We start from the raw sequence: 19,258 nt of genomic DNA on the forward strand, positions 1-19,258 counted from the left end.
TAATTATTTTCCGAGCAAGATTTAATTTGAAAACATTTTGACTATATTTGGGCTATTTATAGTTTTTTTTTTCTATAACAATTGATAAAAATGTATTCACTAAATCAAAATTCTTAAAAATTTAATACAAGATTCCATTCAAAGTTTTGTTTTTATAAGTATTTAAAATATGTGTGCTCAAACTTTTTTAATTTGCATTTAAAATTCAATTTTTCACAAAATTAGTCAAAAACGCAAAAATGTACAAACCACAAGTATTCTGTAGAAAATAATCAATAAAATCTTCAACTATTAAAGCTAAGGTTTGAAAATTGAAAACAATATTTCTATAAGTATTTTATACGGAAAATAAAAATCTAAAGAGTTATATAAAAATAGTTTTTATATATTATGTAAATGTAGTTTAAATTTGGTCGTTTTCACATATTTAAACGATGAATATCAATTATAATTATTTTTTTATACCTAATTTAAAAAAGTTATTCTTGAAGACTTAAAACTTTTACGTAAATTATGAATTTTAACTCACAGCGCAGATATTTAAAAAATGTAGATTCATTTTAAGATATTAACTATTTATATCATAAAACATTAACTTATTTACACTGCTTTACAATAAGAACTAAGATAATATTGACTCAAATTTAATAACAAAAATATAATAATATGAAATAAATTATATTTAATATCAAAAAATAGAATAGTTTTTTGTATACAATAATATATCATTGAATACAAATTTATAACACATCCATTACAGTGACCAACTCGACATCTACTGTATAGCAGAACTATATTCCCCAATTCCAATTTTTTTTTTTATTTAACAAATAACAACATTTCAACAAAGTTTGGCAGTAACTAGGTAATTAAAAAGTTAAAAGTTAAGTTAAGAATTACTTTTTTTAATAATTATATTTTAACTAATTAAAAAATTAGAATGTTAGAAAATAACTTAGTTAGAATATTATTTTTTGTAGTACACAGACAAAACAATATTGTGCTTCGGATACACTACCCGGAACACACATAAAATGTTTGTAAATTATACTTATTTCGAGGATTACACAACCCAAATAAAGTACACACAAAATAATTTGTTCCCGCAAATTTCCCATAATTAAATACTTCAATTTTAAAAAAATGTACCCACACATGCATATACTCACAAATTTTGCTAGTTGAGATACCAAAACACAGTCATTTTTTGGTAACACCAATCACTTTGACGCATACGAATACAAATAAAACACAATTTAAAACATTAGCATTTTATTAAAATGTTGTGTTTTACATAGCGACTGCATAGTGCATAGAACAGTCGCCGCTGAAGAATTTCATCTTCTCTTATTTCTTATATATGATATATCTATTATCGTAGCTTAACCTACTTAACCTAGTTGATATACTTATTTGTAGTTGGTTTACTAATACTTACTGATTAAGACTTATTACTAAATTTGGTTACTTATTACATAATTGTTTTTTTTTAATTTTGTACACGTATCTCATATGGAATACAACATAACAAAATTATTTATTTTTATAAATAATTTTAACTTAACTTAGTTATACTGTTAAAACTAAAGTTATTCGTAGAAAATTATTATTTTTTTTTTTGTTTTGTGAACTATATATTTTTCGCATTCATTTGTGATATATATTATATATATATATATATATATATATTTTTTTTTTTTTTTTGGATTAAAATTGAATAATATTTTAATTAAAAAAACTATCGCGTGAATAAAGCAACGACAAATCTTCTAGACGAAACCAGTATGCTATTTAAAAATAGTAATAGTTTTTTAAATATATAAACTAATCATTTTATTTTCAGTGAAATAAAATTTTTTATAAAATATATATTTAGGAGTATTTAAAAAAATGTAGCTTATCTTTTAACTCAAATCAATTATTATTTGCCTAAAAATGTATAACTGAACTTAGTTACTCAAATTAATTTACCTTTTGAAATTAACTTAGTATGTTTAGTTTTTTTTTTTTAGGAAAACTTAACTTAAACTAACTAAAAAAATCGGTTAACTTACCCAGCTTTGTAGTTCAATATATCTTTTTAATAAATTTTATAAAAATCTTTTATGATATCAGTTTTATTTTCACTCTTATAATATGATTATTATAAGTATTTAATCATTACTTATAAATTATAAGTACACTATATTACACTATACACAATTTTAATAAACATAACTATTGCACACAAAATTTAAGGAAAAAAAATATTTAGTTCAAATAAGAACGTTGTAAATCAAGACATTGATTAATACATAGTAAATAAATCAATTATTGAACGTTTAAAATATTTTGTAAATTACATCATTGAAAATTAATAAAAAATATTTAATTTTGTGAAAAAATAAATATTTTTTTCTAAATAGATTTGATTTATTATTTATATTTTAATGTTAATAACTTAGTGTGCAAATTTCTATCTCGTTATTTATAGTTAGAACAATTGAAACTATAAACATAGACATATAATTATAATCCGCAACTACAAATCACTTTTGTATACAAAATAATCTATTTTTATTTTATTTTATTGATGGTGTATGCAAATTTGAAATTAAAACTAAAACTTAGAGAAATATTACTATCCATTTTTAATAGTGTTTCAACGAAATCGTAATAAAACATACACAATATGTATATAAATTATATACGTACGTGTCCGTTACAGTTACTATTAGTCATTCAATAATCTATCTTTCCGTGAAACTTTTTTATGTTTAAAATCTAGTTATTGCATAATTCATAGGTTTTCAGATAAGTTAGCAAAGAACAACAATACAATTTAATATACTAGTGACAATATATAATACCTTAAACTCGTTGGCATTGTCATTCTCATAGTTGCCCTCAATTAAGACACATCAAACGATAACCATGGCGAATTTAAAGATAATTTATACGGCAATTTTCTATATTATTATATCCACTAGTACGTCTGTTATATTGGTAAGTTTAATTTAGATTTTCATAATTATTTAATGTGCGTAACTATTATTTATAAATTTATTATCAAAATAAAATAAATTATTCACTATTTCTAATAACTAAATTAACCCTTTGTCATTTAGATTATATACCTACATCCGGTTACTATAATTATTAAGCTATATACCAGGGGTGGCTAATCCGCGACCCACGTGATTTATCACACTTTTACAAAGTATGTTTATTTTTATACATTATGTGTCCAAATTTAATGTTGGGATATATTATTTTGTATGCAGCCTACAGGTTTTAATATATTTCCAAAGTGATTCGTAAAATTATTTGAATTGGCCACCCCTATTTTATACGTATAATCTACATTATACTATAAGCCATATCAACTAAAAGAATACTTGATCTTTATATTATTTTTCTTTACTCACATAGTCACATTAAATAATTTTCCTCTAATTATATTTTTGAATATCAAGTTAAATGTTATGCTTAAATTTCTATCAGAGCTTGGAAGATTAATTTAAAATATATCCTATAAGTTCATTTATTATTATATAATTAACTATTTAACTATAACTTTGACTTATCTTAATAATTCTGTTAAGATATTTAAGTAATGTAAAAGGCATGTTATTAAATTCACTTATATACATAGTATTTAAATAATTGACTTAAGTTATTTGTTATTACTTTTTAATCACATCAATAAATGAAAATTTAAATGCTTAGCAGATGTATATTCAAATTTTAACTAATTTGATTACAATAATTTTAAACTTGATTCATTTTTGTTCATAAATTTTGAATTTTAAATTAACGCAATTGTTTATTCATAGATCTTAGTAATTTTATCGTCCATCATTCTCATACCCCAATCAATTATAAAAAATTCATTTCGTGAATTTAAAAATGTACATATTAACTTTTTTAACTTATACAGACAATGAGACATTTATTTTAACTGTAAATCGAAATTTCGGTAATTAATTATACTTTTATTTCAAATATATTTAATTAAGAGTACATTATATTCAATATGTTTGAAAATAAAGCAAATTAAAGAAAAATTTCAAAAATTTTTTACCGTCTTAAAAATTAACTAATTGAGGGAGAGATATATTTTTTGATTTATAAATGCATTTAACAACTTATTTACAATTTTTCATTTTCCGTGTGATTAATTATGCTTAATTGAAACTTACTCACTCTCAAACATCAATTAGTGAATTTTTTAGAAACAAAGTATTGTCAAAGTGATTTAAAAAAATAAAATAAAATTTAATTACAAAAGCTAAAAATAAAGATGAAATTTAAAAAAATTGACTTGCTACGTATGCTATGAAAATTTGATGAAGTTTTAAATAAATGCAAGAATTATTAAGTCCTTTGTACTAAAAGAATAACACAAGTTAAATTATACGTAAAAAAATTATTATTATTAAATTATAAATTATTAAATTAAATAATTGTTAAATTATTTCGTACTTCGAAATATTTCGTTTAACCTTTATTGTTCAATACACTGTACACCTAAAATTATTTCATATTATGCATATTTCTATATGTCGTCTACATGATTATAGTCTATGAGAACAACTTTAAATACGTCTATGTTTTATTATGTCTAAGTTTGAGTTAGCGCCGAACTATGCTTTAACGTACGACGATTATGCCAATTTATGTGCTCCAACCATTTCGTGTGATTCAAGTATTAAATACCGGAGTATTAATGGATCATGCAACAATTTAAAAACTCCGTGGCTTGGTGCATCTATAACTCCACATTTACGAATACTCGATGCTTATTACGACGATGGTAAGTAATACATTAAATCAATTAATAAAATAAATATTATACAATTAAAGTTAAAAATTAATATTAAGAAAGCGCTACATTGACATTTAGGCACCCAATTGCAAACAAAATATTATAGTAAACAAGTTTTTTTTTAAGTATTTTTATCGCAGAAGACTGTATAGGTTAAAATTACTTTTAAAAAAAATTAAATCAGCAAATATTATTACACAAATTAATTAAATTATAAATAATTATTAACATTTACAAATAGTTATAAAAATTAAAAGTTAATTTTAGTATAAAATGCACTGTTGTGAACAAACAAAGCAACCGCATTCTATAAATATTTAGTGTTACAAAAGATAATATATAATATAACTATATACCAACATCTATGATCTTTAGATACTATAAGTCGATTTTCGGTATATAGCATCTAGTACCAGCTGTTCTTAATTTCATATTCTCATAATATTTAGAGTTTTTGTTACTGAATTCTAACAATTCTGTATTATCTCAAGCGGAAATAATTGGAATCGATTAAAAAATTAAAACTATTTTTCGCAGGGGAGTACCAATTCCGTAGACAAACAAATGGCAATCCATTGCCTAACGCAAGATACATTCAACTTAAACTGTTTCTCGACAAACAGTTTCTGTACCCAAATGACCATAACATCCTTTTTATGGAATGGGGTCAATTCATTGCACACGACACAACTCATCTACCACCTGACGTTTCAGGTAAGTAGTATATAATTGTATGTTCACAGCAATTTTTAGCAAAAAGATTATAAAGGTTTAAACTAGTATATAATGGATTTATCCTTAATTTTTCCGTGTAACATAAAATCATAATAATTTCAAAAAAAAAAGTTTACGTGAAGATGTAATTTCAGAATATATTATAAAATCTCACTGCTAAAAATGAGTGCTGTGAATATATTGCTCAGGAAGTAGTAATCATAAACAAAATATAACGCTCCACAAAACACATAACGTACCATACAACATACTAATGTATACATAAAGCCACAGCATTTTTAAGTATGAGAATGGAGAGCTAGAGATGAAAACAACAAATAAACTAACACATCAATTCAATACTTCATTATGTGTTCTAGAATTTTTAAAGTTAGATGCTTGTGTTATAATATAACGAATTTGTATTTTAGATTCTTTATAAGTGTGCGTAATATAAAAGAGCTACATTATTAATCTAACCAATGCCGTGCCTAGGGGGGTGCAAGAGGTGCGTATGCGTATGCGTACCTATACAAAACCTTTTTATAATCCAAGTAATATTACTGATAGATGAAAGTTAACCACAATAATTTATATTTTTTAATGGTTTAAATATAATAATATCATCCTGATCGGCGGTGTCGATTCATTATTTTGACTGGCGATGAGATAACGTTTTAAAATGTATTGTATGCAATTATATAAAAATATCTATTCATGTATGAATATAATTGATTTTTATTTTTATCTCGAAATAACAATAATATACTTTAAATATATGTATACTGCATTATTATTGTTATTTTATATAATTAATAATTTAATAACAGAATTTCGACTGGAACAAGTTGCACAGTTTTATTTTGAACCCATCTATGATAATGTTCACATCACTTATTGCAGAAGTAGGTACGAAATTATTTTTTATTAGCATTTATTTGAAGATAAGTTATTTTTTATGCAATCGAACAAATTTGATTCGTAAATAAATTATACCAGTTTAGTATGATAGGTACCTAACCTATCTATCAATATTTTTTATTCTATGTATACAATTTAAATATTATACTACTAATCTATTAATCTAAAAATGTGCACAAAAAGGTAAATCTAACGAATTTCACTCTCCTATTCTTATTTTATTTCTTTATAGGTATAAACACTATAAACATACATGATAGAGAGGATAAGAACACTAAGAATAATTTTTGGCACCGGATACTAATAATACTAGGCACGGCACTGAGTCTAACAAATTATAATAATGTACACAATTTTTTTTTAAACAATTTTTATGCAACATTATACTGTTTATACAAGCATAGTCTATATTAAATATTATGTAGCCTGCAATATCTAACTTATACATATATTTATATATTCCTATAAATCTAAAGCTGAACTCAAATTCTATTACGAAAGAATCAAGTAATTAATTTCCTTGAGTATATTTATTTAAGTAATTTGGGTCGTTTTCAGTTGGTGCCAATTGTTGCGATTTGCAAAAAATCAATCCAGTACCTCCACAATGTCAAGCGGTCATTGAAGTACCGGATAATGATCCGATTTATTCAAAACTCGGACAAACGTGCATCAATTTTAACCGCGCGCGGACGTCTATTTCCGACAACTGTCAATTAAAACCTGCAACATTTGTCAGTACAATAAAAATATTTTAAATTCATCCAAAACTATGATAAAATATTATAGTTTGTATGGTATTAAATTTAATATTATAGTTAATATAAAATACATCATATATAATCAATTGTTTTTCAGTTATTGAGGCCTATACATATAAAATATTATATTTGTCTTAGGACTATCCATCGTTGGTAATTGTAAAAATAATTTGGTGAAATACTTTTAGGAACTAAAATGATTTTTTTAGACAAATACGATATTATATTCTCAAACACTTGATTTCTCAATCATTATATATTATTATTGAGAAAAAAATGAATAATACCTATTTTGTTTTTCATTTCCAGACAGTATGTTCAGATACAGTCTATAATTATTCATTTTAAATTTATGATAATATTGAAAAGTTTATTAAATTGCCTAAAAAAATCAAATAAAACAAAAAAAGGCATTTATTTCTACCCATTAATCGTTTACATCTTAATTATATATATATTATATATAGGATTTTTTTTTGCATTTTCTTGAAAATATCTCCCATTTAAATTAATTTAATAAATAGATATTACCATCTTATAATTAAATACTTTATATTTGTAAATTCTAGAATATTAAATAAATATTTACAAGTTTGATAACAATTAATAATTTAAGCATTTAACCATAATAAAATAGACCTATTTTTGTTAAGTGAAATAGGTTAATAAGAATAAAATACGTTTATAATATAAAGTGTGGGTACTATAATATTAAATCAAAGAACGTATACAGAGAACAGGCCGTATAACTCGACTGTCCTATAACAATTCACAATATAGCAGTATAATATGAAATGCTACACACAAATAAGAATGTCATCTCAGCAATTTTGCTTCCCTTATAAATGTATAACTATATAGCTAATCTTCAGTATGACGATACTACTTATTGTATACAATCTACTGAGTAATAACTAAATTAAAATTTAATATTTCAACAATTTTTAATATGAATTAAACATTGATCAGTATGCTAACTTTGAACATAATATTATTAAAATAAAAAATTTCACTAGTAAAATTGAATGAATCTCTTAAGCCATGTATGCTCAAAAGTTAAAACATGCTGTAAATTCTATGTAATACAATAATCAATTATTTCCAGATGGTCCAGGCGACGCATTTCATCGACGGATCCCAAATATACGGTCCCGTAGAAGAACTCGCTGCAAACTTGCGGTCGTTCAAAGACGGTCGATTAAAATCGGAATTTTTCGTGGATCGACAAGAATTTTGTCCACAAAGGAATCGAACATCATTGCAATGTGACACGTCGAAAAATTCATTAATTTGTTATTTTGCGGGTACAAATACTAATATAATATCATCATTATCATCAAATAAAATATTTAATTGAAAAGTTTCGTTCACAATATTTTTATTTTTTTTGTTTTAGGCGACGTTCGAGTAAATCAAAACCTAGGAATAGCTCTTTTTCAAAACATTTTTTTAAGATTTCACAATATTGTTGCATATGAATTGTTTCGTTTCAATCCGTCATGGTGTGATGAAGACATTTACCAAGAAACGCGTAAAATCGTAATCGCCGTCATTCAGCACATTACTTACACTCATTATCTACCAATTTTATTAGGTAGGCGTTAAAATTTATAATATTTACGAGGTTTCCATATTTTGAGTATAATTAAAATATTTTAGGAGAAAATTTTATGTATTTACACGGATTCTTTGAACAGACAGTATACGACGAAACCGTAAATCCAAGTACCACTATAGAGCATTCTACTGGTGCATTCCGAATACTCCACAAGCAAATTCCTCCTGTCTTAAAGTAACTATATTAATATATTTACATGAAATAATCACGTAATATATAAAATATAAATTTAAGTTAATACATTTAAATAAAACTTGTTAAATAGAGTTTTTTTATGTATAGATAAGCAAAATATAATAATAAATATAACTACCTAATAACTAAAAATCGTTTGCTTTTAAATTTTCGTCATTTTATAAACAAAGATTTTTAAGGGATTATATAATTTTTTTAAATTTTCATAAGTAAAAAAACTGTTTTATTTTTAATTAAATCCGTATTTGTGCTTAATTCATCTTATATTGTTTGGTATGTGTATATTGTATAGGTATCTTAAACATTATAACTTAATTTAGTTAAAACACTAACTGCTGTCACTGCTGTGCTTAAAAGTTTAAACTATATAATATGTAGAATTGACTCTGAATTGGAAGTGGGTAGATTTTATATCTTATAGTTTATGCTATATGCAAACGCTGAAGTTAATTTTTTCCTGCAACGTCAGACAGTCACAGTTTACACACCAAGCCAATTTCCCATACCAATGATGATACTAAACGTCGGGTTAAGATGCTTTTAGGAAAATGTATCGATACTGTTAGGTAAGCAGCTGCTTAGTACTTATAACTGACAAGTGATTACACACGAGTTTACGGATACAGAAAATTATGTTTAATAAGATATTAAATTCGTACTCTGTATATAGTTAATACTAAACGTATATAATAGCACAAAACATTTTATAGTAAAGCAAAAAAAAAAAAAAAAATGAAAATATTAATTATAATTATTTTGAAAAGAAAGCAGGAAATACGTATTTCTGAACGCTTCATGTAATTTTATTTATTGGGAAAAAAGTATCTTAAAATATAACTTATAAGTTAAAAATAAATTTAAATAAAAATATCAATAAAAGCTATGATATGCCTCTGATAATATTCTTACCGCTGAATCCTATAATAAGTTAAATCGTTCTAATATTAAAACTAAACATTTTTTTCTACTGAACGAAATATATATTGTTGTATATTATTAATATGGCGATAAAACACGAATTACTAATTATCTCTTTATAAACGCAATATTTTTGTCAGTATTATTGATGAAAACCACTTCAACATCCACCGTATTCTGCTCACTGACTGGATGAACAAGCCCGATCTTCTGCCATTACCAAATCATTTTGATGGACTACTACGTGGATTTCAAGAGATACCTACTCGTGAAGAACAACCATCTTATAACACATGGGTATATTAACCTAATGTAAAATATTAAGTATGAAGTGTGCTTGTTAAATATATTAATACAATATATCCATTAACAGTTAACGACTATGAATTATGATATGATATTGTATTATGTTATACCTTTATAGCATATATTATTTCTGAACTCAATTCATCATCGGCTAGTGGCTACCTGTTATATAATAAAAAAAAATTTAATTTTATAATATACAGTAGACGCCGCTTATAAGACTCGCGAATATAAGGTTCAGTCGTTTATTAGACTCAAAATCGTCTGGAACGGTCCGGACGTATCCAAATACATTAAAAAAAATCGGTTATAAGACTCAAATTTCGTAAAATAAATAGTAGAAAATAAACTTTTTTGGTTATAATTTAGAAATAAATTGATTTTGAAAAATAAAATAATATTCTTGTTGATTATTTCTAGTTTCTGTTGGTACCTTATAACGTATAATAATTTTTATCGCAGATAAAAGTTCACATTTATCGCAACGATAATTATAACGATTATAATTTTAGTTTTTTTTATCGGGATTATTAAATTTATTCAATAATAAAGTATGTAATATGTAATATGTGTTAATGTATTAAAATCAAAGCAAAATATGTAGTAAAATAAAATTTATAAATACGTAATTAATTTTTTTTTCCACTTCGCCTATAAGATTCATTCGGTTATAAGACTCACTTTGTGCTGGTCCCAAAGTGAGTCTTAATAGTCTTATAAGCGGCGTCTACTGTATGTTTTACTGTAAAACCCATTATAGGTTTCAAATTTCTTATTCCAACAAACTACGCCGAAATTCAGTAGCAATGATTTGCTCTCGGCGGATATACAAAGAGGTCGTGATACCGGGATGCCGCCATATAATAAAATTAGATCGATTTGTGGAATCCCGGAAGCTACAGAGTTTGACGATCTAATTGATTTAATCGCTTACGAGGTTGGTGTTCCTTTTCTAGAACACAATCATTATATGTGTATAATCATTAATGTTATTATCCGACGAGTAGGACATCCAAAAATTGAAAACCCTCTACTCAAGTGTAGACGACATCGATTTTATCGTTGGTGCAATACTAGAAATGCCCGCTGAAGGTTCTAAAGTCGGTCCCACTTCTCAGTGCATAATAGCTGACAATTTTTATCGTCAAAAGATTGGTGATCGTTTTTTTTACGATGTACGAGAACAACCTGGAAGCTTTACGCCGGGTAGGCATTATTACAGTATTAGGAAAAAAAAGCTCTACGATTTATTGATGATATATTTTTATAGAAATTATGATATTACCTGTATATAGATTATAATTTAAAATGAATTTCATTAAAATTGATACTATTCATTATTATCTAAATACTGATAAATTCAATGAATATAAATCTATGAAAAAGTATTTATTATAAATTGTAATTTTAATCTTTATCAACTTTAATAACTGACTAATTAAAGTTTTTTAATACCATACAGCGGATATTAATAACTTGTATACAATAAATTTAAAAATCAAACATAACCAAAAGCCAGAAACGTATACAAAAGGAGGCTATTATGACTAAATCCCTCCTCCCTTACATAACATTTCAAAAATAACCTAACCTACCTCGCGGTAGATACCTAAATTAGTAAATTTACTAAAAAATGAAATTGTGTATTATTTGAACACATCTTACAATATTTTAGTAAGATTTCAAAAAAGAATATTATTACGAGCTCTTTGTACAATTATCTTCTTCCGTCGATTAACGACCTAACCAACCAGTAGCGTATTTTGGGGGGTATACTCCATGTTTGGACGTTTCCAACTTGGAAATCACCCAAAATATGCCAGTGTAACCGACAGTCTAATTTTATACATGTTTCACATTTATTAGGTATTACAGAGTGGACTTAAACTAAATATTATATTCAATAGGTATGCATAGTTTATAAGTTAAATATATATGTTATGTTTTCAGAACAATTACATACATTGAAAAATGTAAATTTCGGCAGTGTAATATGTGCGACGTCTAATCTACGATATTTACCCGAAGACATATTTATGCCGTTCGACAGCAAGTAAGTGACTTAATTATACTTGTACCTACATTTGCTGTACTATGACGTGTTTTTTCTTTGTGTTGAGAATGACATTGAGACTAAAATTTAAAAAAACTACTAATCTGATTAATTATATTTTGTATATTTTACAGATATAATACAAGACAAATCGATTGTACCGCTTTTACGCTAAATCTGAACGCGTGGAAGGATATTTATTTTAGTGATTAGGTAGTTATATAAGTTATCATTTTAGTTAAAACCATGTATCATATTTTAATACATCGATTTATTTTATAAAATGATGGGTTGGTAAACCTATATTAACTACCTTATGAACCAAGTTTGAAGATAATTATAGATAACTTATGTAGTACTCTCGCACTACACTTGTACACCTTAATTATTTAATGACGTGCTTCGATGTCTTGTTGTTGATATTTGGTAGAGTCACAAAGGTATGTTGAAATAAATAAATAAAGTCAAAGTTATATTATACGTTAAAACAGTATGTTTTAATAAAATAAAGTAAATTAGAAATAGTAACAATGTAATGAAATTGCATTTAAAATTTGAAGGCAGAGTTTACGCGCGGTACCTGAGAACTACGTAAGCTTGTAGAAGTAATTCTAGTAATTCTATAAAATAATGACCTTATATACACACGGCTTTGTTGGGGTCACGCCACGGATAGGCTTACATAAAAATATATGCATAGGAGTTATTTACGCCAAATCCATGAATAATCATAAATGTATAACTTTTACAATCAATCTAATATTATTTATAACATCACATATTTACAAATATCCATGATTTCATGAATATGCGTTTTCTAATCAAATAGGCCAAAGGACAAAATAGGGTGAAAGTCTTCCCACACATGTAAAAATACAATACTAGGAAACACCAGTTATAACTAGTAAACATGGTAGGTATATAAAATACAATCACACTATTTATGTATTAATGTATTATGGACTATTGTGTAGGTAGATATGTCATATGAACTGTATTACTAGCTAGCTCAACAATCGATTTTCACAAAACGATCACAATATCAAAATGAAATATGAATCTCTTGTAAAACCAAGTTTTCGATTAATTCGTACTCGGGCGATAGCCGGAAACCTTTAACTGATGGTAAAATTGTAAAGGAGTGCATTTTGAAAACAGTCGAGGAAATTTATCCCAATAAAATGAATTTATTCACCACTTTCAGCTTGTCAGTGAATACAATCGCGTGTATGTACCACAGATCTCGGAAATTATAATGTTCGTTAACTAAAAATACTGTTAAAAGTTGTAAAAAAAAAAAAATTGAACACTTCTGTACATTTAAATATTTAATTGTTATTTATGACGCTGTGAGATCATTGTGATATTATACGAAAGAAATTTATGAAAAAATGATAATTATTTCAGAAATCAGTAAGTTCACGATTTTGCACGAGCATATGGGCATTGGCTGCTATAAATGTTTTTTTATTGGAAGCAAGAAGAGCATTTTATTAACTGTAAGAGCGGAGTGAATAGAATACAAAGCTAGATATCTAAAGTACCTAATTAATAATTTATAGGCAGGAGTTTTTATGGAAATTAATTTAGAAATGTAGAAAGAAAGGAGAGGCAATGAAAAAATTAAGAAAGCTAATCTACTTCTGCACCGTTTGAAGTTCCTCAATTATTTTTTTTTAGTTGATGTTAACACAAATTAATAAAAAATAATATTTTATCAATTTTACAAGGTAAGTACCAGCAACATACAAGCAATATGTAGATATATATTTTTAAGAAAATTATCTTGACCTTTCTATTACCTATATATTATTATACATGTCACGATCTGGGCTCAAAAATGTAGAATATAATCATTCATAACAACAGAAATCAAAGTTATTTAAATTTTATTAAGTATTATAATATTTTGCATAAAATAGATTGTTTTCTTCTTTTCTATAATGAATATTTAGGAATGTACATAATTTAAGTAGAATTCTCAAGTATAAAAACTTATAAATATCTAGGATAGAAAAAATTTGTGATTTTGAACGATTAAGAATATTGATTTATATGTTAAGTAGAAACCCGAGGTTGTATCACTGGAGATATTTTTTACTTATACACCAATGCAGTGGCATAGTTATGGGGAGGGGGGATGATGGGGATAGATTCCCTCTAGAGCCTTAGAAAAAAAACAATACATCAATTTATTATATATCATATTATAAGCAAAAAAAAAAAGAAAAGGTTATTCAATATGATGTTCCGGTGTGATAAATTTAAAATCTGGACTTTTTATGTTTATCCAATAACCAATAAATTATATATCCTCCTCTTTTCCCAAAAATCATAACTACGCCACTGCACCAATGCACCACAATTCATATCTTCATATTGTATATTTGTGTAACAGTTTGTTAATTCATCTAAATAATAAAAGAGAAAAAATATGGTCTATGAGTAAATTACTTATAATCAGTACCAGTTTTAGAACAGATGCCGCCCCTACCCCGAGAAAAAAAAGTGTATTTATTTCTCAAATTCATAAATTTACTTCAGTTTTATAAATATTATATAATATTAATTTACGCAGTTACATAAATACGTAAAATATTTAAATATTTATATGATTTTATTTCCATTTCTTACAAAATTTGCCACCCTAGACCCGGGCCTCACAGGCCTAGGCGTAAATCCGGCCCTGCTTATAATACTATGTAAACAAAACATAATTTAAAAATATAAAATTATCTATTTAATAAATTGATTAATATTTCCTATACTCCACACACATGGATTAAATTAGAATTAGAACAAAATATACATTTATATTATAATACCATCATTATTACAATGTTTTGAATCACAACCTACGAGTAGTTATCATTACAGAATATTTAATCGCCCAACGCAGAGAAATAATCTTGATAAACTTGAATGTAGTGTTCTTTTTCTGATGGTGTCATTTGACTAATGGCATCAGTCATGTTTACTACTTCTGTAATTGGTACACGACGCCCAGCTACACTGACCAAAGGTGCGTCTTCATCCTCTTCTTCCTCTTCTGACGTTAGCTCTTCAACACCTAAAACAATTATAATAGATACATTAAAAAAATTTATGAAAAATAAAAACATTTTAATAACTGAACCATTTTTATTTAACATACCTATTAACATAAATATTGATTTTATTTTTAATTAATTTATCAAATCAATAATGATTTTTTTTTTTTAATTTTTCAAAATTATAAAATTATTTACTGAAAAATTGTATGAATGCAATTTATTGTTTGTAAATATTCTTTATGCATATATTCCATATTTCCTTATCAGAATATTTAATATTATTAAATAATTAATACAACTTTATTACCTGAACCAATAGATGGTTCATTCTTAATGGTTTTTGAAAAGTCTTCATCACTTGAATCCACGTCCTGTCCACTTTTCTTACCAGGTCCATCAGTTTGATCAGCACGTTTTTCGTGTTGTAGTAGGACAGTCATTATATCTACATCAGGAGTGAATTCAAGTGGAGCTCCTTCAGTTTGATCTTTAGTGTCCATTTCAATTGAATCCTTTAAAAGTATTTGAACACAATTAGTTTATTAATACATCAAAATACAAAGGCCAATATTTATAAGAATGGTAGAGCCTATAGTTATTAATACACAATTTAAGAATAACAAACTATAATAACAACTAAAACTATAACATTTACCAATATGTTAAGATAAATAAACTCAAAAAGGTGAAACAAAATATAATACTTAATTAAATATGTAAAATAATTTTAAAAAAACATACGTTTACATGACGTTATTGAAAGAAAAAAACTTAAAACATTGATATATGGGAATTATTATAGACCAGTAACTAAAAAAAAAATAGGAAACTCACATAATTTTTTTTCTTAATTTAGAATTTGTACAATCTGTAAATATCTTTTTAAAATAAGCATAAATTGTGCTTATAAGATTAATATGAAATAAGATAAAATTATTTGATGACTTTAAGGTATATAGTATAATATAATAAATCTTTTACAGAAACAATTTTTATAATAATATAATGTATATAAAAAGTTGAATTATGTTAAACTATTTTATCATACGAAAAAAATATTTATATGCATTCCTATGTTTAACACATTAAGATTTCCAACAATAAGGCTAAACCTTATGAAATAAAATAAACCAGCAAAACAAATAAATTTGCATCATAAAAGAAAATGTAATATACTATAAAAACAAATATTATGTATTATCTTATTAATTAGTTTTAAAAATTTTAATTATGAAAAATTGTTCTTACTCGAGTCGAAGTATTTTCTACAACAGTACTTTCTGTTAACCATATAGGCCGTTCTTTGATAACTGGACGACTATCTTGAAGGTCTTCGCCAATAGTAACTTCCATTTTTGAGCTATTTGAGTCCATATTTCGCATTTTATCAGGTCCCCATCGTTCTGTACCATTTGTTTGTTTACTGCCAGAAGACTGTGATGTTGCTGATTCCAGTCTAACATAACAAAATAATTTTGTAATAGTTATTTTTAAATATCAAGTAACATAATTAAAATGTAGTGCAAATACCCTAGAATACGGGTAGGTTCAGGTTCGAGAAGTTCTGGTGCAAGGCGGATACCATCTAGTTCACGGAGTATCGAATAAAAAGGCTCTACAACTTCATTGAAATTAGCTAACATTACACGAGAATCTTGTTGTGGTAAAACTGAAGTATCTTCTTCAACCAACTCACCACAAAAAGTACAATGGAATTCATTGGTTTGAAAATCAAATAGCATATCAGCCTAAAAAATTAAATGTGTTTACATTAAAAATTAAAATCAACAAATATTTGTAAATTTTCAATTTAATATTTATACTTTACAATCTCAAGATAATAAGTTATAATAAGTTATTATTTTAGTACTATTAGCACATAAATAGCTTATACCTTACTAACTGTTACCCCAACTAACATAACATATCATCATATTATATACTAATACTTAGCTCCAGAATTAAATATATTATTATTAAATTATTTAATAAATACAGTATTTATTTTAATTACAATATTAAAAAATAATAATAATATAGGTAGATACCCAAATATAAACTAAAATTTAATTATTTTTATTGTTTAAAGAAATGCAAATTTTAACCTCACTTAATTAGATTAAAACAAAATTGATTTAAAAAAAATTGTTATGCATACTCACTTCTAAATCAGTAAATGTTTTAAAACACTGAACACATTTAAAACTGGCTCGACTTGTTGCATTGCGTTCCTGTGTTTCCATTTTTTTTCGCATACAATCAAGTTTATACTTAACCATATTTACAAAAGACTAAAAATGTATATTTTATAACATTAGTTTATTTAAAACTATTAAATTCTAATTAAACATTACCTACCTTGTAATTTATAAAATAATAGTTAACCTTCTGCGCCTTACTGTCAGCACCAGTTTCCATTCTCAATCTAGTTTGTAAAAATTTTTCACTTCTTAGTATAGATATACGTTGTCTAAGCATTTTTCTTTCAAATTTTAATAGTTCACACATGTCATCCTCTTTCATACAAGGATTCCTAACCAATATGTCAATTATAAGTGCGTCTTCTATAGTGTAGAAACCTCTTACAACCAATCGTGCAAGGCGTTTTAAGCTTGTTGGCACTTCCATAACTACTTCTCCAGCAGACATTTCTAAAATAAATAATAAGTATTTATATTATTGAATTAGATAACTTTAATTAACATTGATACTAAAACTTTAACATAAAATTATTAACTGGGATTTGATCTAATTAAAGAAGACATGCAAATTAAATATTTCCATTATTTAACTCTGACATATATGATATAGTTAATATTTTATATTATAAAATTAACAAAATGTACTTATATTTGAGGAACTTACTGTTAAATGTTGGTAATACTTAGATAAAATAAAATTACATTTAAATATCAAGTAATAAAATAAAATAAAATTATAGTGGTTTCATCACTTTTGTGTCTTCCTAATGGTGTTTTTAAATCATTATAAAACATAAAAACAAGGAAACTAAGTACAGAAAACAGTTTTTGTATTTTGAAAATTTAATTTGTTGATAAATAGAATATTGTTGATAGTAAACAATAATTGATAAGATGTTGACAAATACCGCAGTATGGCCATTTACTGGAAAATTAAATTTAATAGTCAATTTAAAATCTGTAAAAATTTTTTTTTAATTAACATTAAAGCAGGAGTCACCAATTAATATTTTTGAAAGGCCATATTATTAGGAATCTGAACATTTTTCGCGGGCCATTACAATTCTAAGTACATATTTTTAACATATAATTGGTATTATTTTAAAATTGGATATAATAAAAACATTATTTATTTTATTTATTATTTGCTTTTGTTTATAAACATTAAGAACATAATTATTAATACTAATAACAAATTTTTAAAAAAATTTTAAATAAAAATACAATAAAAATAGAAAATTGTTTAGTAGTAGGTATTACAAGCATTTGAAAAAATTATTCTTAGACTTCGGGCCGGATAAAATTCGTTAACTATTTGGTGACATTAAAGTATAGATATTCCATACATATACACAAATTATTATTTATTTAGTATTATTAATTATTTAATATTTACTAATTACCAAAGTGGCCTAACTCCCAATTAATAAAACATTAGGTATATAATAATAATAATCTAAATTAAATTTATAATATTAATTTTGCTGAATCGTTACATTTTAAAACACCAATCCCGGGTAGCATTCAGTCTTTTGACGTTCAGAGTCGGTTTCTCACAACTGTGTTTTTAAAACAGTTCATGTACGTATATGAACTGTGCTATTGAATTATTTCCTATTGAGACTGAAGTTCGGTAAAAAATTCAAACTCAGAAATCTATATGGTTAGTGTTTCGGCCAATGAATGATTCAGTTAAAATGTTTAGCCGCAG

At 25.4% G+C, this 19,258-nt stretch overlaps 2 protein-coding genes across 2 annotated transcripts; one reads left to right on the forward strand and one right to left on the reverse strand.

Annotated features, from left to right (window-relative positions):
- Nucleotides 1–239: 239 nt before the first annotated feature.
- On the forward strand, nt 240–12,506 carry LOC112598586 (peroxidase-like). Its single transcript, XM_025345110.1, has 13 exons — nt 240–254; nt 2,881–2,985; nt 4,609–4,795; nt 5,345–5,521; nt 7,001–7,176; nt 8,309–8,507; nt 8,600–8,797; nt 8,863–8,995; nt 10,075–10,231; nt 11,001–11,177; nt 11,248–11,446; nt 12,191–12,293; nt 12,428–12,506. The coding sequence occupies exons 1-13, from the start codon at nt 240–242 to the stop codon at nt 12,504–12,506; spliced, it is 1,905 nt and encodes a 634-aa protein (XP_025200895.1).
- A 2,370-nt stretch (nt 12,507–14,876) lies between these two features.
- On the reverse strand, nt 14,877–18,379 carry LOC112598438 (general transcription factor IIE subunit 1). Its single transcript, XM_025344900.1, has 7 exons — nt 18,212–18,379; nt 17,705–17,997; nt 17,509–17,637; nt 16,877–17,094; nt 16,595–16,802; nt 15,654–15,858; nt 14,877–15,363 (listed from the first exon to the last, which is right to left on the reverse strand). Exons 2-7 carry the CDS (start codon nt 17,993–17,995, stop codon nt 15,176–15,178), a joined length of 1,239 nt encoding a protein of 412 aa, XP_025200685.1. The 5' UTR covers nt 17,996–17,997; nt 18,212–18,379; the 3' UTR covers nt 14,877–15,175.
- Nucleotides 18,380–19,258: the final 879 nt, after the last annotated feature.

This window comes from Melanaphis sacchari, unplaced genomic scaffold (genome assembly GCF_002803265.2).
Source record: "Melanaphis sacchari strain LSU unplaced genomic scaffold, SCAv2.0 Contig48_pilon_pilon, whole genome shotgun sequence".
Taxonomy (NCBI): Eukaryota; Metazoa; Arthropoda; class Insecta; order Hemiptera; family Aphididae; genus Melanaphis; species Melanaphis sacchari.